Source organism: Palaemon carinicauda, chromosome 3, assembly GCF_036898095.1.
Source record: "Palaemon carinicauda isolate YSFRI2023 chromosome 3, ASM3689809v2, whole genome shotgun sequence".
NCBI lineage: Eukaryota > Metazoa > Arthropoda > Malacostraca > Decapoda > Palaemonidae > Palaemon > Palaemon carinicauda.
In genome coordinates, this window is record NC_090727.1 from 142,538,118 (window position 1) to 142,561,044 (window position 22,927).

Genomic DNA, 22,927 nt, shown 5'->3' on the forward strand with positions numbered 1-22,927 from the left:
CTGCCGCAAAACTGTAAACTCGCCGCCATTGTCCTGCTTTCCCATTGGTTATCTCCATACCTTGATGTTAGTTACTGTCGTAAGATCCTCCTCTCCTATTTTATATCAGTAAGTACATTTTTAAGTTAAAAACACAATGAAGAGTACTCTGTTGTGTGTATGTACGTATGCACAATGCTAATACTGTACGCATATCAAGACATTGGCAATATATTTTTCTGTCATTTTGGTAAATAAATAACAGATAACTTATTTTTTCCTTTTAATGTCATGATTATTTATTTACAATTAATTTTATATCTAAGTACATTTTTAAATTAAAAATACAATGAACAGAACTGTATTGTATGTACAAATGCACAGTACTTCTATGCATATCTAAAGCATAAGTGATATATTTTTCTTTCATTACGGTATATAAAAGGGATTTTGACGAAGGAAAAATCTATTTCTGGGGAGAGACCTGTGACGCCCGGTGAAAAGGGTCCTTCTTTACACTTTTCTAATATGAATCTTCCAAATATACTAGAGAAAGATAAAAGCATGGAATGCAGAGGTTACAACCCTCGCGCGATCACCTTGTGGGTGTCGTATATTTAACAAGGGCGTGTGTAAACCACTATTCACAGGCTGTCTTCCATTTAGATAATCCCTTCATCAAAGGGGAGGGCCGTGACAGGCCCTAGAGAATACAGTTGGACTACCCCACCGACACCTACTACTCGCGCTCTCCAGGTCATCCTTCTGTTTTGGACTTGCCCGCTAAGTCTTTTTTTTATTTTGTAAATAGCAGATTGTAACATTCGTTTCCCTTTAATGTCATGATTATTTTTTTGCAATTAATTTTATATCGATAAGTAGCCTACATTTTTAAATTAAAAAATGCAATTAACAGTTCTGTGTTGTGTGTATGTACAGTACAGTGATACCTCGGTACTCGACCATAATCCGTTCGAGATCCGTGTTCGACCTCCGATTTGTTCGAGTACCGAATTTTTTTTCCCCATAAGAAATAATGGTATATATTCTATTCCGTTCCCAAGCACTCGAACAGGCCCAAAATATTAATAAAACGTGTACCTAAACAACAATAATTATCTAAATGTGTATGAAATTGGTCAGAAAATCCTATAAAACAATTTTAAACCATTTACTGTACTAAAATAAAACAATTTTAAACCATTTTCTGTACTGTAGTGAACATACCTTTGAGCAGCGGTTCGATGGCATACAGGGATGGATGTGGAGAGGATGGAAGGGGGAGGTTACTGCTTGGAAGGAGAGTCCCCTTCCATGATGTGGCGGGGTAGTTCTCCTTCAGGAGTTGTTTCTCTCTCCAATGAAAGGGTGGGCAGATCTATTTCAGGGGTTTCTTCTCTTCTTTGTCTCTTCTTTGGAGGAGAAACAGGCTTTGATGTAGCAGCTTTCTTTTCTTTTGTGAAAAACTGGTCTATTGTTAATTGTTTCTTCCTCCTCTGCAGTATTCTTCGAAAATGATACATGACACTATCATTAAACATATGCACTGCCCGGTTTGCTACTGCAATTTCTGGGTGGTATTTTTCAGCAAAAGCCTGCACATCTGCCCACTTGGAACAAATTTCATTGATGAGAGAACTTGGAACATCCTCCCTTACCTCATCCTCTTCTGAAGATTCCTGCTCCACAATCAGATCCTGCTGCTGTTGTTGTTGCAGGTGCAACAATTCCTCCACAGTCAACTCGGTAGAATGGCTTTCTACAAGCTCATCAATATCATCCTTGTCGACCTCAAGCCCCAAACTCCTGCCCATGACAACAATTTCCTCAACGACATCAGTGTCATCAGAAATTACAGGGGTAGCAGTGCTTGGACCCGCCTCTGGTTGGAAACCTTCAAACTCCCTCTCTGTGACACATGATGGCCACAGCTTACGCCAGGCAGAGTTCAATGTCCTATAGGTCACACCTCGCCAAGCTTGGTCAATCATGTTAACAGAGTTGAGGATGCTGAAGTGTTCCTTCCAGAATTCCTTTAGGGTCAACTTCGTGTCACTGGTCACTTCAAAACACTTTCTGAAAAGGGCCTTGGTATAGAGTTTTTTGAAGTTTGAAATGACCTGTTGGTCCATGGGCTGGAGTATGGGAGTAGTATTGGGGGGCAAGAATTTGATTTTGATAAAGCTGTATTCTTCTTTCAAGTCATCCTCGAGACCTGGAGGATGTGCAGGAGCATTGTCCATAACCAGAAGACATTTCATTGGCAAGCTCTTTTCAATGATGTAAGCCTTAACCTGGGGGGCAAACACTTCGTTTATCCACTCAGTAAAGAATTGTCTTGTGACCCAAGATTTAGTGTTCGAGCGCCACATAACTGGTAGTGCACTTTTACAAATATTATTTCGTTTGAACACCCGGGGGTTGTCCGAGTGGTACACTAACAAGGGTTTGATCTTGCAATCGCCACTTGCATTTGCACACAGCAACAATGTTAGCCTATCTTTCATTGGCTTGTGACCTGGCATCTTCGTCTCGTCCTTGGTAATGTACGTATTGGCTGGCATTTTCTTCCAAAATAACCCAGTCTCATCACAATTAAAGACTTGTTGTGCGATCAAATTTTGTTCATTTATGTACCGATCGAATTCCCCCACGTATTTATCGGCTGCAATTTGATCCGAACTAGCTGCCTCCCCATGCCTAGTAACACGATGAATACCTGTTCTATTACGAAACTTTTCAAACCAACCCCTGCTCGCTTTAAATGTAAATGAATCACTTTCACTGGTACTCGGACTTTTCTTCACTAATTCTTCATAGATATGCAACGCTTTTTCACAAATGAACGCTTCACTAACACTTTCCCCGGCCAACTGTTTTTCTTTAATAAATATTAAAAGCAACTTTTCCATCTCCTCAATCACTTGTGGCCTTTGCTTAGTTACCGCCGTAACTCCCGTTGCAACATTCGCCTTCTTAATCATTTCTTTATGCTTTAAAAACGTAGAAATGGTCGACTTCGCCATTCCGTATTCTACCGCTAAATCGGACACTCGTACACCATTCTCATATTTCGCTATAATTTCCTTCTTCAACTCGATCGTTGTTCGCACTGTTTTCCTCTTCTCCTTCCCCTTAACACTCATTACTTTCTTGGGACTCATTATGAAAGCTAAAAAAGCAATTAAAAGCACTGAAAATCACTAAATCACAACGAATGCTGATCGCGCGTTGTCTGAGTGACGCTCTCGAGAGAACTGATGCTTCCCGAACAAGCGAGAGTGGCCGAGATGGCGCGATCATCACAAAGCCCATGCGGTCGTCACGTGTTCGGCTGGTCGAGTACCGAATTTTTGGTCGAGCACCGCAGCAAAAATTTCTCGAAAATTTTGGTCGAACTCCGAATTGTTCGAGTATAGAGTCGTTCGACTACCGAGGTATCACTGTATGTATGTATGCACAATGCTACTACGCATATATAAATATTAGCGTTATATTTTTCTTTTTCGATAAATAACAGTTGAAAAAACTATTTACTGAACAATAGAAATTTATTCATTCTACAAAGTATATGTATATATTTACATCAATTAATCTTTCTTGTATTACAATAAAGTAGCTTGAAAATATGAGTGTAAAAAAAAAAAAAAAGCCTAGTAGGTTATTTGTTGACTTATCACCAATGAATATTAGTTGCATTACTGAACAATGAAGTACAAGGGGTAGCTATAGTTATAAATATGAGTGAGTTGAAGAAAATGGTTTGGTTATGCATAATAGAAAACGTACCTCTATATTATGAGTAACTTTAATAAAGTACAGTACGTAAAGTACTGTATATAGTATTTTGCTTATGTACAGTATTCTGCTGTACGTATTGTATTTTCCATTTATTATTGCATTATGTTTTAATAACTACTACATATACAGGTATTAACACTTAGGTTAGTTATATTGAATGATTCAAATGTATTTGGCTATATTTCATTATGGTTATAGCTTTATAAAATTTAATGTGTTTTTTTAGGGCTTGGAATGAATTAGGCAATTTACATAAAAAACTGCCCTCGTGATGCGTAAGCCACTCCCGAACAAATTAATTTTGTATTTAAGGTATTAATGTATTGTATTTTTGTTAAATTTATGCATATGTCTGTGCATCATAAAATACGGATACAGGTTTATAGACAAATAATTATTTCCAAATAGGCTCCTAACATTAAACAAGGTATTTGTACTCCCAAACTGCACTGTGATGTTGAATGGTCTCCATGAAATTTGTATAGTGCCAAGCAGCCCCAATAATGTAACATAAAGGTATAAAGGTTAGAAATCTGTTTTCATCAGTGGGCCATAATTCATCATTCCAGTTTTGAGATTTGTTAGAATAGTTATGACTGCGTAAGAAATATGTTTAGAGCTATGCAAAGGTAAAATTGCTTGTGTGGGAGTGTATTGAAACAGTTAAATTGCTTTTTATCAACAAAAACCTAAGGAGTAACATAGGTCAATGACCTTTTGCCAATAACGTTCCTGTTACCCTTTATCTATTTTTCAAAGATTTTATGAATTTTGTCATTGAATGCTCATGAAATATTTTTGCCAATAACTTTTATCAAAAATTTTTGTCAGTGACTTTTGAATACATTGGTATAAGTTATATTTCATAGTTTATTTATTACTTATACCTTTGGCATTGTTATTCATCCTAATCTGTTATATTTTCATTTATCTTGTTGTTTTTATATTTTCTTTTTTATTCTACACTGGGCTGCTTTTCCTTTTTGAGGTCTTTGTGCCTATAGTAGTATGCTTTTCCAACTATAGTTGCAGTTTCCTTAGTTATAATAATCATATTAATCAAAACTACAACTTTGTTGATCACTAATAGATAATTTTTTTCACTAACTTTTGCCGGTGGACTCCTATTTTTATGTTAATAATTATTTCTAAATTACTCTTTATTTGTCAGTACTGTTTATTAATATCATCATAAGTTTTTCAGTACTGATCAAAATGTTCCTCGTATGTATAGTAATTCTTTCCTAGGTTTGTTAAAAATAGCTTATCTTTTTGACAGGAAAGGAGGGCGATAACATTGAAACTTTGTGGCCTAATGATATCCAGAGGAATTGATATGATACTTGAAGATTTTTGTGGTAAGTTGTTTTTTTTTTTTTTTTTTTTTTACATTATTTTCTAAATTGTAGCAAAGTTCTTGCCATCACTCTGCCTACGTACAGTATTAGAATTCTCAAAGACAATGAGGCGATAGCATAAAATGACACAGGCAAAGTTAAACCAACACTTGGCCGGAATAAAGCCTCAAAACGGGTTGCTTATCAAAGCAGCATTGATAATAACCACTGAGGAATCGGGACTTTTTTTTATTAAAACTTTATAAACATTCCTTTTCTGAATGTAATTTAGGGATTGAATGTATATGGCTGATTTAAACCCTACATTCTATTACGGTCCTCTAATTATGTCCTTAGGATATGCTGACATTTGTGTCTCCAAAACTTTTCATCGTGAAAAATACTCGCGTTGAGGGTAACGGAGGGATAATTATTATTAGCAACTACATACAGAAAATTGGCAACAAAGACAGGGAGGATATGCCAGCCGAAAAATATCCGATAGAAAAGTACGTGTATGTTACTGACAATAACCACTTAATCTAAAAAGTCTTTTGCATTTCCCTACTAACCCTCATTCTCTTCTGTGGTCATCTGCCTTGCTCAGCTGATGGGGAGGGTTATTACAGCAAATTTGAAGGAACGAGGTGACGTTGGTTGGGAAATTTCTTTGTTTCATGTTGAAATCATCAAGTTGGCACACTACTTACAGCTTGTTCTATTTAGAGTTAAGATTCATTGGAATGTTATGATTTTACATTTTAAGCCATGTTTGGCACTGCTCATCTTAGCTTCTTTAATGGAAGACAAATTTTGACACAAGTATGATCTTGGGCCCTGATTAGTTCACGCTAGTTATGCATTATCTATGTATGTTCTAGTACATTCTATATATATATGTATATATATATATATATATATATATATATATATATATATATATATATATATATATATATATATATACATATATATATATATATATATATATATATATATATATATATATATATATATATATATATATATAATATTATTATATTATTATTATATTATTATTATTATTATTATTACTAGCCAAGCTACAATCCTAATTGGAAAAGTAAGATGCTATAAGCCCAAGGGCTCCAATAGGGAAAAATAGCCCAGTGAGGAAAGGAAATAAGGAAATAAATAAATTATGAGAATAAATTAACAATATATCAATATTAACAATATATATGTATGTATGTATGTATGTATGTATGTATGTATACATGTATGTATGTAGTTTAAGTCAGTCATATACATTTAATCCCTACATTTCATTCAGAAAAGGAATGTTTATAAAGTTATAATAATAAAAGTCCCAATTCCTCATTGGTTATTATCACTGTTGCTTTGATGAGCAACCCATTTTGGTGCCCATCAACAACAACTCTTAAAAATTAGATAATGATGCTAAGAAATGACCCACCAACTCCCAACTGTTGGAGTTTGAAAACAAGGGCCTGATGATTAACACAGTCAAAGGCAGCACCAAAATCAAGGCCAACCATACAAACTTCCTGACCACAATCAAGGCATTTCTGTACAGCATTGGAGATTGTAAGAAGGGCATTACATGCTTCAAGGCCTTTATGAAAACCAAATTGTAAACTAGGGAACAGGTGAATACCTTCAGTAAACCTATTAAGATGTTTTGCCTAAAGATGTTCAAAAACTTTAGATAAAATGGGAGTTATGGAAATTGGGCAGTAATCAGTTGGACTTGAGCTACCACAAACACATTTACATAGTGGAGTAACATTACCAATTCTCCAACAAGTGCTCAAAGCTCCTCTTCTTGCTAACTTGCCCAAAATAACATAACTTTGGACCTAAGAAATCTGCAGTCTTTATAAAAGATAAAGGAAACATACCATTTGGGTCTACACCTCCATCTTTAGACCTAAAGAAATCTGGTCTTTATATAAAATAAAGGAAAAATACCATTTGGGTCTACGTCTCCATAAACGTCAAAGTCCACCGAGAGAGCTTTAATTTCAGGAGATGAAAAAGCTAATCTATTTAGTTTAGGCTCAGGCAAACAGGAATGAGGAAGATCAAGTTTCTCATTACATGTACAGTACTCTGCTTACTGTCAAGCACATCAGCTAAAAGTGTTTCCTTTTCCTTTGGACAGTGAGTGACAGTCATCTGTTTTAAGTAAAGGAGAAACTGTTGCATCCACCCCAAAGAGTGCAGATTTAAGGGTAGTTCACCACTTATGTTCGTGGGTTGTACTAGAAAGGGTTTCTTTTACGGTTAAATTGTATTTCTTTTCATTTGAAGCGTAAACACACTGAACAAAAGCTATAAGCCGAGTATAGTTATTCCAAGTCAAATCTGATCTGTTACCCTTCCAAAGATGATAGGCCTCCTGCCTCTCCAAATAAGCACATCTAAAATCATCATTGAACCATGGTTTGTCTTTCATTTGTTACCTTAGCAAACGAGAAGGGATACGCCTATGAATTATGTTGACTAGATTCTCATTCAAAGGGATAACAGGATCAACACTACTATACAATTGTGACCAATTCATGCCCAAAAGATCACTCAAAATCCCATTTGATGTCTGCTTGAGAATTCATGTAAATCTTACATGCGTATGATACATCAGGGACATACAGTATATATATGTGTGTGTGTTTGTATTGACTGTTGTCTTTACATATATTTTGTGATTGCAAAAATTGATAATAATTGGTGACACTAAAATTAATTTTCATTTGGTGCAGTTGTAGTAGCAACAATAGGGCTATATAGATATGCAGTAGTATACATGCAAAGTTATTATTGAAATAATAAGAAATGTTTATTTTTTATTTATTAACCGTATGTACAGTTCAGTATACATAATGAAAATCCATCGTCTGCTTTTAAATTGAAATGGATAAAGTGCAAATGGATCGTAACCTGTGAAGAAATAACTACAGTAATACCTCGACATACGAGTGTCCCAACATACGAGAAATTTGAGATACGAGGAAAGTTTTGAGCAAATTTTTGCCCCAAGATATGAGACATTTAAGATACGAGGATACGAGACAGTTCCCTTTGCGGCTGCTAGGTGGACGAGTGTGCGAGAGGCTACTCACGAGGACAGCATCGCTCGCTCTCTCCCGTCGGATCTCCGTCACGTAAAGTTATCTCCGAGCATTGGCCGTAGTGTTTGCATTTTTTACGTGTTTTTTGCGTTTATCAGTACAGAATTAAGTGAATAAGCAATGGGTCCAAAGCACACAAGCGCAAATAAGGGTAATGAAAAGAAAAAGCGTATGATGACTATCGAGATAAAGCATGAAATAAAAAACATGAGAGTGGTGTACGAGTGCCTGAGCTGGCTTGCCAATATGAGAGGAGTACATCAACAATATGTACCATCTTCAAGAGCACCTAGATACTGTAGGTTCCTTTTAAAAAGGCCGGCAAAGAGTGAAGGTGAAAGCGAGTCAAAAAGAGCCAAGCTGGAGGAAGAAAAGTAAAAAAATGAAAATGAAAACAAAATTAGAATTAAGTTTAGTGTAATGTAAGAGTAACATTTATTTTTAAGTGTGTGTACAGTAAGCTAATTTCATTTAAGTTAAATTTAAAATTTAATTTATGTTACGTAGTGTTACAAAAGTTTAGAGTACCGAATGTGTTGCCGTCAAGTCTCTCTCCTCCCCTATCTCTCTCCCTCCTCCTCCGCACACACCGCCGTTAGCCGCTACCGATTGTCTCGAAGGTAAGAACTCCATAATAATGTCACATTTTATTGCAGATCATACCCAGTACATAGGTATTTGTTATTTTGTGAGCGTAGGTTGTGAATTAGAACAATTGAAAACATGTTTTTCCACTGTAATATACTGTTGTTAGGTGTTTTTTCAGAGGGTGGGAACGGATTAATTTTTTTTTAGTTATTTTACATGGGAAAAATTGATCCGAGATACGAGCGAATTGACGTACGAGCTCGGGTCCCGGAACACATTAAGCTCGTATCTCAAGGTATTACTGTACAGTATCAGATTAATTATACAGCAGTTGAAATTTATATTGAAGCAGTAAACAGTTCATTGATAAATATATCTTTAGAATTAACCTGTATCTACTAACCACTACAAAACAAATTTTTCACTGCATCCTTATGAATTAACTTCAATTAGCGTACTTGGGCTGTTTTTTGTTCCGTATCGCTTATATGACGTATTGTCAGGGTTGTGTTGAGTAGTTAGTGGGAAGATTTAAAAAATACATGTAAAACAAAATTCAAATTTTGCTGATTTACTTAAATTTATGTCTACTTGAGAGGTAGGTTTAGATTTTAATAGGGAAAATGCAAATAATAACTACAGTATAGTGTTTTTGATAGTAAATTGGCCATGTAGTTTCGGCAGCTGTATCACCCTCTGTCTCCTTACAAAAAGAAGCTAATAAATAAAACAAAAATAACATTCAGTATACTGTATGTATATACATTAATGAATTTAAATGCAATTAAAATCTCAGAATTATCTGTACAAGGTAATGGCCTCTAATAAGCAATTGATATGGATTGACATTGTAGTTCGGAGGTAACGTAATGTGTGTGCCAGCTCATTTCTACATTGATGAGATTACATATCATAGAGAATATGAGCTGTTCGATCACTAAACTTAAAGTTTTTGATTCTTCACTGTTCATACCACAACACGATGTTTGTGAGCACACTGCAAATGTAGGTGCAAAGCTCTGCAATCTGCAGGAAGTTCATCATTAAGAGTTACTTCCTTCACAGACAACATATCTGGCTTGTATGTCTTTATAAATTCCTACACATCCCGATACTGTCGAGGATCTGTTCAATAGGCAAATGGAGGTAGTTTAGCGTCTAGTTTTGAAGAGCAAGAAGCAGAAGGCAAGGATTCGGTAGCCTATTAACAGAGCAATTAGAGCACCAATGTCAGTGTAGAAATCATCCTGAAAAGAAAGAATCTTGTTTATATTGTAGTGAGAATATTTGTCAAGGATCTACATTGCGGGTACAATAGTGAAAATATAGTTTATGTTGAATGTCTACAGTATACAGTATTCGATATTTCAAGAAACAAAATACACAAAGATTCATGTTAACTTCTCCTACTAACCGATGTTAATCTGCACTCTATAGCTATGAATTACCAATACTTTGCATCTGGCTCACTTTTGATCGAGTTCATTTTAAACAGAAGTACCGAGCAACTATACTCTTAATCAACTAGCTTTCCAATAGAATCGGAACCTACTTTAAGTTATGACCATCACTTGAAGGTAATTGGTTGGGAGTGGTTTTGTTGGTTTTAGGTTAAGCTAGTGTTATGCTAGTGTGGACTCCGGTTTATAGGGTGGCCTGTAAACTATGGTTTCAGAAACATGGTAAATTTGTGTCTCCTTTCTATCATTTCAGTGCGTGGATGAGTAAGAGGCTCTGTTATGGTCCTGGGTAATGTTTCCTTTGGATAATCATATTATTTTTCCAGATTGACATTAAATACACATGTTTACCACTCTCAGACACAAAGACCATTCAAAAACTATGCAGAATATTATTTCCTGCTCATATAGTTTTTTTTACCTCATGTAATGAAACTCATTGCAATTGTATATTCATTCATTGTGATGATGAGGCAGCTCTTTAAGAGTCTAGTTTGAATCACTGTGTCAGTTAATTTCCTCCCTTTTAATAAATGAATAAGTCTGATGATGAATAGCATAGTTAAATCCAGGAATATCTTGCCCTAGGCCTATGCCAAGGCCAGTACAGTACTTAGACCTTCACCTGCAATATACAGGGATATTGATAAACATATAGCTTGCACTTATTTACAGCATGAACCATTAGGAATTAACACTGCATATTCTGTCTCCTGTATTTTAAAGAATATAGTACGTAAAAGCCAAGGAACTGTTTTTATACTTGATCTAAATAAGAAATTCATGGGCATGTGTTCCAATCGATCCATAAAAATATAATAAGCATTTAATACACAGGCCTATAATTAATTGTTTTTCCCAATATTGGAACTGAGGGCTTTTGCCACTGAATCCTGCCTCCTTTTGTACTGGCTCTGTGCAAGTGCTGGACATTTGCTTGCTATGTGGTTTATGGTTTCATTTTTCATATTGCTATTCCTACATATGGGAGAGATGTTATTTCCGTCTTTCTAAAGTCTGTTCTCCATTTCAAAAGTTTTGCATAGGGGATCTTTTATGTAGGCCTATTGAAAATATAAAAGGATGAGATTTATCAATATTATAGTGCAAAATCTTTACATTGATCATTCAAAAGGAATTTCTTTTACCAGAGGTAATTGAATTCTTCCCATTCCTTTGGCAGAAAATCTGTAAGTGATCTTTAAAAAGGAATTTCTTTCACCAGAGGTAATTGAATTCTTTCCATCCCTTTGGCAGAAAATCTGTAAGTGATCTTTAAAAAGGAATTTCTTTTACCAGATGTAATTGAATTCTTCCCTTCCCTTGGGCAGAAAATCTGTAAGTGATCTTTATAAAGGAATTTCTTTTACCAGATGTAATTGAATTCTTCCCTTCCCTTGGGCAGAAAATCTGTAAGTGATCTTTATAAAGGAATTTCTTTTACCAGAAGTAATTGAATTTTTCCCATCCCTTGGGCAGAAAATCTGTAAGTGATCTTTAAAAAGGAATTTCTTTTACCAGATGTAATTGAATTCTTCCCATCCCTTGGGCAGAAAATCTGTAAGTGATCTTTAAAAAGGAATTTCTTTTACCAGATGTAATTGAATTCTTCCCATCCCTTGGGCAGAAAATCTGTAAGTGATCTTTAAAAAGGAATTTCTTTTACCAGATGTAATTGAATTCTTCCCATCCCTTGGGCAGAAAATCTGTAAGTGATCTTTATAAAGGAATTTCTTTTACCAGATGTAATTGAATTCTTCCCATCCCTTGGGCAGAAAATCTGTAAGTGATCTTTAAAAAGGAATTTCTTTTACCAGATGTAATTGAATTCTTCCCATCCCTTGGGCAGAAAATCTGTAAGTGATCTTTAAAAAGGAATTTCTTTTACCAGATGTAATTGAATTCTTCCCATCCCTTGGGCAGAAAATCTGTAAGTGATCTTTATAAAGGAATTTCTTTTACCAGATGTAATTGAATTCTTCCCATCCCTTGGGCAGAAAATCTGTAAGTGATCTTTAAAAAGGAATTTCTTTTACCAGATGTAATTGAATTCTTCCCATCCCTTGGGCAGAAAATCTGTAAGTGATCTTTATAAAGGAATTTCTTTTACCAGATGTAATTGAATTCTTCCCATCCCTTGGGCAGAAAATCTGTAAGTATAGATTGAACATCATCTAACAAAGTCAGTTCTGTACTGTAAATTGCGTAGATGAGCTAAAAGTGTGACATCATTCCCCTTTTAAGAGTGACAAGTATAGTACTATTATTATAAAAGAGTTTGACCTTAGTTAATTTGTTTCAATTTAATGATATTTCTTCAGTGCAGGAAATCTGTATAACCAGGATAATAATGTTATGTAGGATTTAAAGTGATGGGTTTATGTATAGTAATATGTCTAAAGGGCAGTTGAATGTAATGGAGAACAGAGGCATGTTTATTGACAAACATTTAACTTTATAGTTTTTAAAGTAATGAGTAAACTATCCATTATAAATAGAACATAAAAAAGAATAGGCAAAGTAAACACTGGTTATGAACGAAAGAAAGTAGCATCTCCAGTTTTATCGCAGAATTATACTCTAGAGTCTAGTTCGTTCAAAAATCTATGGAGTAGTATGTTGTACTTTGCAACACAGTTCTACAACCAACTTACCAATTTCTAACTTAGTGACCCTACTTCGTTTGTATTTTCATTTTCATTTGTTTTATATTTTCAAACATTTAAACATAGTACTGTATTGTATTACTCACTACATATATTCTATTTAATATTATAGTCGGCTATGGAAGATATACTTACTGTTTCAAAACCAAACTGATTTATAACTGCTTCTCCCACGGGGTATGTTGCATTGTGAGTGGTGTAATTGAAGTTATCCCATTGGTTAACGGTTAGGATTTCGTTGCTGTAATTTATCCACGACAGGTATTTTATCCAGTCTAGCCATACAGGACTTGTCCTGTTGATACAAAGGAGAAAATGATCAAATGGAATATGAAATATATTGAATTGCGTCTATGTTTCCTTAAGGAATACAATCTCACATAGGAAATTAAAGAAGGTGTAGGTCTGAAAAGGCTGACAGGTTCATCCTTGCCATGATTCTTGGCCAGGATGTGTTGTACTATGCCAGCAGTATTTTTAGATTTATTTCTGAAACAGGTCTTCTGAAAGCTATGTAAATTTTATAAGGATATCTTTACTTTTATGGTTTTAAATTGAACACTATTTTATTCTTTATAACAAACGATATTGTTGTCAATAACCTTTGATGTCAGGATGCTAGAGAATTTTGATTTAATCAATTAGCAGGACCCTTGGCTTATACTTACCCATCTCTGACGTAGAAGCCACCGAATATCATGATTGGGAAGGTCAGTGGTGTTGCCAGGACTAAGGCAGTTTGGTAGTTCTTAGCTAAGCAGGATATCATGTATCCTGCAAATGGGAATTGATGTTATTCCAAGGGTGTTATGTATCAATTAAACTATGGTAATTTTAATTGTATTCTGTATCAAGAAACAGGAAATTTAGGTTATTTTCTTTGTTCCAGTGAAAATAAAAGTTACATGAATAGATATACTCTCTTCAAAATGGAAATTAAAGTGGATCTAACAGCCTCGTCGCTTGAGGATGTACGCACTGTACTGTACCTCAGAATATGTACTGTACAGATATTGACATCAACGCATGATGCTGAATATGATCAAAGCATTGAAAGAATGTGGCTTCCAGCGATGATTATACAAATAAAGAATATGATGAAATTATTTCTTCAAAATATATTAAAGATTCTGGATTTTAATCTTCGACATGTTATTCTTAGGCATTTTAAGTTGAATCCTAAATTGTTTGTTGAGTGTTTAGTTAGCATTTTGTAATATTTGCCACATTCTATATTAAAAAAAAAAAAAAAAAACGATTTTTCACTTGTAACTTATTTGTAAGTTTTGTTCAAGTCCCCCATTATTCAAAAATTTCTAAACATGTCTTGTCATTAATTTTTTGCTTTGATAACTATAAAAAAAGATAATTATTATTGAATTGGAGGTCAACTGTTAGTTGTGAGAAATGCACTTAGGTATCAAACCCTTCTCTTTTTCTTCTACATTTTTAATTTGTGTGTACCTTCCTCTGTGTGTTTCTCTCTCAGTTGGAACAGTGTCTTAGTTCAGAACTTTATTAAGGTATCCTAGACATTATACTGTACTGCTACAGCTACTACCATTGCACTTAATTTTATTATGATTGATAGTTCTTTAAACTTTAGAAGATAAAAGCAATTTTATAGTTCTTTTATAGTAGGCTGTAATATGTGGCCATTCCCCTGACCAAGCATGCATTCTTTTTCTTACATTACGGTAAAAATTGAGAGGTGCATGGCTGCTTTGCATATCAGTTATGAACATACATAGATCTAGTTTTATGATGGTGTAGAAAAAGTTTTGGCACTCTGCTAAGTTTGATTGACAGGGAGCTAATGAGAGTTGTCAAAATACTGTACATGATCTTGTAAGAAAGGACATTTTGTTACTTACCGTAGGAAACAGACACATTGGCGGTCAATGCCAGAATGCCCATTGTAATGAAAAAGTACTGGGCTTCTGTTCTGAAAAATTAAAAGAATAAAATTAAGTTAGGAAACCACTTGTAAACGCATGTGCTATATATCGGTAGATTCCTTGGCTTTTATGGATGTTACGTTCCAACCCTCATATGCTGTACAGAACTCTGCGATGTATTAATTTTCATTATTTTTTATAATTTTTTCATAATGTTTTTAATATCTTTATAAACTTAAGATTTAGTAAATTCTACCTACACTCTGCTAAACCTTTCTACATCTTTAAACACTTTCTTGATTAAAATTGCTTTTAGGTTATCTGTAGATAGGTTCCTTGTCAAAATTGAATGTAGACATAAATTAAGTGATTCAGGTTAATGATAGTGAATGCCATTCACAAGAAAGAACTCCTGATATGTTACACCAAGTTCACATGGTGGGAGATTCTCCCTAATTTATATTTATTTCTGATGTTGGGGGTTGTAATTTGTTCTTTAAGTAACATTACAAACCTTTAAAAATGACAGTATATGTGTATTTATTAATGTGTGGAATGCATTGGGTGGATTTCCTTTCTTGTATCTCTCATCGGAAAAGTTAATTTGGTTTAAGAGCATTTTGTGTCGCAAACTTACTCCTGGAACAGATGAAACTCGTATACCGAGGTACCAGTGTATGTGTTTATGAATACATACATAAATTTACATACATGTAAGCTTATGTAACAGTTCTCCTGACAAGTAAAAAATTCGGAACAGTTACTGCCAATGATTTTAAATAGAAATATCAACACTGTCTACTATGAAATAAGGGAATAAAGTATCAATGTTAGTTTAAACTCAAAATAGAAGCAAACTTATTTCATTGAAACCAAGTAAAAAAAATAGTTTATTTAAACTTGGAAAGGTAACTTCCCTCTCAAACAGCCATACTGAGCAAGTATCAAGTGAAATAATGTTTGCAACTTTTAGTGTGGAAGAAAAGTTTGTGATAAAAGAAGAGATTTTACCTTAAGCCAACCATGTAATAAGCAATAGCTATGAAGCAGCTAGGACCCAGGAGGAAAACGGGTAGTTCTACAAGATTTCGTGTCAGGAAATAAACATCTGTCCGGTAGAGACCGTTCCAGTGTTCTCTTAAGAAGAGAGGCATCACTCCTGAAAATGTCTGTCACAGGAAAAAAAAAATTAATAATTAAATACTTTTTAATTTACTCAAAATTACCTTTACGTGGTAAGCATTTTCTGTAATGTTATGTAGAGAATGATTATTTACGTCTCATCAGCATAGAAAAGCAATGATTTTAATTGACGAGAGCAGTTAGTATTGTTTTATGATTGATATTAATGATTTTGAATGATGAACAAAAAAGAATAGATAATGACTAAATTACCTGTAATCCTTGAACTTCTTTAACAGTAGAACATTGTTTTTGATAGTTCAAGTAAGACAGATAATATGGTTTGTTATCTAGTTTGCTTTTTTTCTTGTTCATCGTTTATAACCATTAACTTGAAAAAATTATGTTAAGTTCCCTTTTCGATTTAGGTAAATTTTAGTAGTTTTGTTTTGATTTTTGTGCAATAGTCGATATGAAAATAGTGTCAAAATACTGATAATAGAAGGATCTGTGAGAAATAAGGATTGAATTTGCGTGGACATCAAATTTCCCAAAAATTTAATGTGGAGAGAATCTGAAAAGAAATGATTACATATGTTGGAATTGCCATAGATAAAGATGAAAACATTGTTCAAGTAATTTGAAGTTAAAAGTGAAAGGAACACAGATTCCAGAAATTTATGGAACTTACCACAACAACTGGAAACAAAACGGAAAAGGTCATGTTGGTGATGAAGATGAAGAGAACGCCTTGAATATTCTGAACGTTTTGCATTATATCGGTGGTTGTTAGTTCCTCGCTCCATTCCCCCGCCCCTAGATAAATTAAGCCGAATATGAGGCCAAACATCTGTAAATAGTAAGTGAATTAATATCAGCATAAAGAAGGGATTTTGACGAAGGAAAAATCTATTTCTGGGGAGAGACCTGTGACGCCCGGTGAAAAGGGTCCTTCTTTACACTTTTCTAATATAAATCTTCCAAATATACTAGAGAAAGATAAAAGCATGGAATGCAGAGGTTACAACCCTCGCGCGATCACCTTGTTGGTGTCGTGTATTTAACAAGGGCGTGTGAAAACCACTATTCACAGGCTGTCTTCCATTTAGATAATCCCTTCATCAAAGGGGAGGGCCGTGACAGGCCCTAGAGTATTTTGAAATGCATGTTGATACATCTGATATATTGAGCACATATTTCGTAGTTTGATTGGATGAGCGGATTACAACTATTCAAAATATGCTACAATATATTGGCTGTGCTAGTGCTCCTATTTTGGCAGTTGCATTATTCATAAAATTGTCTACACGTAAAATGATAACATATAATCCTTGTGTCAAAATTCTTGCAATTGAAAGCAAACTGGTGAAATTTTGTACTGAAAATAAGCCTTTTTACCCCTCCCCCAAAAAGAAAGATGTAGCCAGAGAACAATTTAGTGATATCCAGTGGGAGAGATAGGCTACATGTTTGTATGTAAATAACATATCTTGTTTATGTTTAATTTTTGTCATCCAATCGACTTTTTTAGTAAAGAAAGATTTGTTCGAAATAGTATATCAGAGAGACAAATAACTTTTAAGCTAGATCTCTTCCTTGAAAGGTTAACTGAAATTTTTCATTAAACATAGTCAACAGCCCACCATGTTATGTGTGTTGTTCTCATAGCTGCTATCATTCCACTGATTTTACAACTTCTGGACTTACCATTTATTGTATTATTCTTTCAATTGTTCTGTTCTTTGAAATTGTTATATGCTGTCCTCAAAACCACAAGACATGCCATATTCTGTTCTGTTCCTACAGCTGCTAGATGTGCTATGTCCTTTGTGATTCTTCTAACCACGAAACCTACAATACCTTGTTCTATTTCAATAATTTCTAGATCAGCCATATTGCACTCTTCTCGCATTTTCTAGACCTACCATGTTATGTTTTATTCTCATAGCTGCTAGACCTATAATGCTATATTCTATGGAACAACTGCTAAATCTCCCATGTCGGACATGATTCTTACTCTCGTAATTTCTAGCGCCAGTATCTTCTGTGTTTTGTTAACAACTGCTTGCCCAGCATGATAGCTCAAGATTGATTGATTTGAGATTTTCTGGCATCCTGAAATCAATCAATCTTGAGCTACCATGTGTCCAACATGGTAGTTACAGATTGATTGATTTCAGGATGCCAGAAAACCTCAAATCAATCAATCTTGAGCTTCCATGCCGGGCACAATGCTCAATTGTTGGACCCAGCATATTATGTGCTTTGTTAACTGCTAGTTCTACCAGGTTAGGCACGATTCTCACAATCGTTAGATCTAGCATTTTTGTGCGTTTTTAACAACTGCAAAAATGGAAAAACTAACGTGTTAGGCACAATTCTCAATTGCTAAACCTATATGTTCTGTGCCTTTTAACAACTACCAATTCTACCAGGCTAGGCCCAATTCTCACAATCCCTAGACCTAGCATTTTTTGTGCTTTTTTTAACAACTACGAGAGCTTATGTATTGGGCACGGTACAGTTCTCAATTGCAAGACCTAGGATGTTCTGTGCTTTGTTGACAACTGCTAGTTCTACCATGTTGGGTACAATTTTCACAATAACTAGCATTTTTTTGCTCTTTTTTAACAACTGATTGAGCTACCATATTAGGCCTCATTCTCACAATCCGTAGACCTCCACGTTCTATACTTTGTTAACAACTGCTAGATGTTAACAACTGCTAGAGCTACCATGTTAGGCACAATTCTCATTCTCACAATTTCCAAATGTAACATGTTCAGCCCTTTGTTGGCAACAATTAGAGCTACCAAGCTAGACTTGATATTCACAAGCACAAAACCTACCATTTGTAACTTCATTAACAACTGCTAGAGGTACCATGTTAGACTCAGTTCTCACAATGGCTAGATGTAGCATGTTTAGCACTTTGTTAACAAGGGTTAGAGATACCAAGTTAGGCATGATTATCACAATCGCAAGCCCTACCATGTTTTAGCTTTGTTAACAACTGTTAGAACTACCATGTTAGGCTCAGTTCTCTTAATTGCCAGATGTAGCATATTTTGCACTTTAACAACAATTAGAGCTACCAAGTTAGGCATGATTCTCGCATTCACATGACCTACCATGTTCCGGGCTTTGTTATCAACTGCAAAAGTTACCAAGTTAAGTACAATTCTCACAATCAAAGGACCTATCTTGTTCTGCACTTTGTTAACATCTGCTATTGCTACCATATTATACACTACTTGCAAAACTGCTGGACCTACCATGTTCTGTACTATCCTCACAACAGATACAACTGGATCTCGCAACTGTTCTAGCCAGCTTCTGCGAGTCATTGCAGAGAATTGGTTCAGCCACGATGCTCTGTATGGGCTCTTGGGGAGCTTTATAGTGGCCAAAGCATCACCAGCTGCTGGTCGTTTCATAGCTGATTCAACCAGCTGATCGTTCGCCAATCCCTCGTTGTCCCTGTTAACATAAACAAATTAAATGGGTTTTCTTTACAGTAGTGTTTGAGGTTTCTATATTTAAAATCTGAAATTCCTCATGAATGATTTTGAGTAATTGATTTTATTGGGGAAATAGATTATCTGACCTATTAAGTACAAAACAATTTAAACTATGTCTATTTTGGGTAATAAATGTTTAATCCAACTGAGGTTTAGAGAATCTGGTAAGGGTTTTTACAGTTTACTTTGTCAGATACAATTAACAGGTTGATAGCATTATATTCCTTTAAATTCCTGCTTTGTTGGACAGTAACTGCTAGATGTACCATGGCAGAATTAAGGACAGCCTTTCATTTGTAGGATTAACAAGACTAAGAGGTCATTGCCTTGTCAATTTATTTTGCTCCAATTCAGTATATAATTTTCAAGTAAAAACCTGGCAGTAAACACTGTTTAAAAGCTGACCAGAAACATCGACCCCACATAGAAGTGGGAAAAGATGTAGACAAAGAAGAAGAAAAGCAGTACTTTGTGTGCCCGCAATCAAGTATTCTTATACATATATTGTAAGCTGTGGAAAGTAGAAAAAGTTGCTAATTGTGAGTCTGTGAGAAGGAGTTGTGTGTGTTTTATTTCTAGGGCTGCTTGATATTTTTATTGATGGAGTGATAAGTGAAATAAAAGATTAGAAATAAAGTGTAGGTGGACCATTTTTGGATAAAATGATTTGTTAATGGAGTACGAGTGTTTGATGTTTGTATATGATATTTCCATACTGATTAGAGAGAGAGGGAACAATATAGACTAGCAAAATGATTTAAAAATGTCTACAGTTGGAGAATAGAGTACTAATTATGAGCAAGAATAAATGTTTCCCCTCATTCTAAACAAGGCATATAAGAAGGGGCCATCCCGCGCGCATGTACCAGACGATGCTGCTACACACACATTCACACTCGCTCTTATGGTAAATGAATATAAGAATTACATAAGGAACTGCAGTTAGAAAAGCGGGAGCTCAATTTTAATGATATGGCAAGAAGAGATCATATAGTAATAAGGAAGTGTTAGGTCAGAAACCCATTTTTCGATCTACTGGAATCCAGACATGGATGATTCTATCTTCTATTGTCTTCTTACCCTTATGGCTAAGATTCAAGAAGATGATAGAAAGGCCACCTTTGTCTTTGTTGGTGATTTCCATGCTCACCATAGGGAGTGGTTAAGTTTTGTTTCTCCTACCGATCACCTTGGTTTAAGAGCTTTAGACTTTGCCTCTGAATTGGGTTGTGAGCAAATCATAAGTGAAGCTACTCACAGGTATGGTAACTGCTTGGACCTCGTATACAGTGACTCCCCTGGTGTTGTAACAGATAAGGTTGGTTCTCCAGTCGGGATATCTGATCATGCCTTGATTTCATATGTAATGAAGACTAGAGCAGCCTGTCCCTGATGTATCATACTCGTGCAAGATTTATATGAAATCTCAAGTAGACTGGGATGGAATTTTGCATGATATTATGGGCTTGAATTGGTCACAATTGTATAGTAGTGTTGATACTGTTGACCTTTTGAATGATAATCTAGTCAACATAATTGATAGGCGTATCTCTTTTCATGTGCTAAGGTACCAAGTGAAGAACAAACCATGGTTCACTGATGATTGTAGACGTGCTTATTTGGAGAAGCAAGAGGCCTATCTTCTTTGGAAGGGTAACAGATCAGATTTGACTTGAAATAATTATACTCAGCTTAGAGCTTTTGCTCAGAGACTTTATGCTCCAACTGAAAAGGAATACAATTTAACCATAAAAGAAACCCTTTCTGGTACAACTCAGGAACATAAGTGGTGGTCTACCCTTAAATCTGCACTCTTTGGTGTAGATGCAACAGTTCCTCCTTTACTTAAACCAGATGGCTCAGTCAGTCACTGTCCAAAGGAAAAGGCAACCCTTTTGACAGTAAACAGAGTAACAAGAAACTTGAACTTCCTCATTCCTGTTTTCCTGAGGCTAAACTAACTAACTTAGCTTTTCTATCTTGTGAAATTAAAGCTCTATTAATGGACCTTGATGCTTATGGAGGTGTAGACCCAAATGGTATTTTTCCTTTGTTTTTGTATAAAGACTGCAGATTTCTTAGCTTCAAAGTTATCTGTTATTTTGTGCAGGTTAGCAAGAAGATGATCTTTTAGCACTTATTGGAGAATTAGTAATGTTACTCCACTATGTAAATGTGTTTGTGGTAGCTCAAGTCCAACTGATTACCGCCCCATTTCCATAATTCCCATATTATCTAAAGTTTTTGAATGCCTTTTTGCAAAACATCTTAATAGGTTTGCTGAAGGTAATCATCTGTTCCCTAGTTTGCAATTTGGTTTTCATAAAGGCCTTGGAGCATGTGTTGCCCTCCTTACAATATCCAATGCTATACAGAAATCTCTTGATTGTGGTCAGGAAGTTCGTATGATTGGCCTTGATTTTAGTGCTGCCTTTGACCATGTTAATTATGAGGCCCTTGTTTTCAAACTCGAACAGTTGGGAGTGGGTGGGTCGTTTCTTAGTATTATTATTGAATTTTTAAGTAATAGATCTCAAAAAGTTGTTGTTGATGGGTACCATAGTGAGTATAGGACTGTGATATCTGGTGTTCCACAAGGTAGTGTTCTTGGTCCATTACTTTTCATACTATATACACATGCCATGTAGTTTGGCCTAGAAAACAAGCTTGTTGCATGTGCAGATGATGTTACTCTTTTTGGGCTCAAGCCATGGCGTCCTGATGGAAGGTTCCTTTTTGGTAGCTTCCTTGGGTATAAGACTACTAAGATATTCCCAGAGAATTTAACCACAGGTTATCACAGAATTCTAACTTCTGGAGCGAGTATCTCAAAGGTTTCCCTTTAAGACATCGTAATTTCAACAGGGGACGCATGTCTAAACGCGCCACATAGCTATCTTCACCCCGAACAGAGTTAATGCTTCGGTGTGTAAGAGTAGAGAATAGCTGGGAGCCGTTCCACAGCTAATCTCACTCGTGGCTACTACTGATACTCGAGACGTAAACAAACGGACGCCATTGCTCTAATGGCGTCACGCCCGTCTTCATCCTTTGTTTAGTAGCTGCCCTACTTAGACGGATTTTCCCTGTGTTAACTTTATCGTTTTGCATCTTCGCTATGTCGTTACCTTCAGCCTCGCCTTCTTCTGGAAAGTTGAGTACAAGGTTCCAGTATTGTTTAATTAAGCTCTGGACGTAAAGTAAATATTACTTTTCGAGATAATAGCTGTTTTGTGACAGAGCTGTGCCTCTACCGGACCCGCCATTTTATGGCGTCGTTGTTGTTATGCAAGTCTTATTTAGTTAGCCACAACAACGTTTCCGGCCTTATATACTAATCGATTACATTAGTTTATTTAGTCTTCATAGCTAGGAACTTTTATATCGTGCTTAGACGCTTTTTATCGGTCATCGATTGACCTCA

At 35.4% G+C, this 22,927-nt stretch overlaps 1 protein-coding gene across 2 annotated transcripts in view; it reads right to left on the bottom strand.

Moving 5' to 3' along the window:
• Positions 1–9,591: 9,591 nt before the first annotated feature.
• Positions 9,592–22,927, bottom strand: part of LOC137638584 (protein white-like) — a 48,923-nt gene continuing 35,587 nt past the window's right edge. For both annotated transcript variants that reach the window (XM_068370774.1, XM_068370775.1), the window contains exons 9-15: positions 19,258–19,462; positions 16,674–16,832; positions 15,872–16,029; positions 14,837–14,907; positions 13,631–13,736; positions 13,098–13,257; positions 9,592–10,083 (exon numbers count right to left, since the gene is read on the bottom strand). In XM_068370774.1, coding sequence (XP_068226875.1) covers positions 9,988–10,083; positions 13,098–13,257; positions 13,631–13,736; positions 14,837–14,907; positions 15,872–16,029; positions 16,674–16,832; positions 19,258–19,462 — 955 coding nt within the window. In that variant the 3' untranslated portion in view covers positions 9,592–9,987. The remainder of the gene's footprint in view (positions 10,084–13,097; positions 13,258–13,630; positions 13,737–14,836; positions 14,908–15,871; positions 16,030–16,673; positions 16,833–19,257; positions 19,463–22,927) is intronic.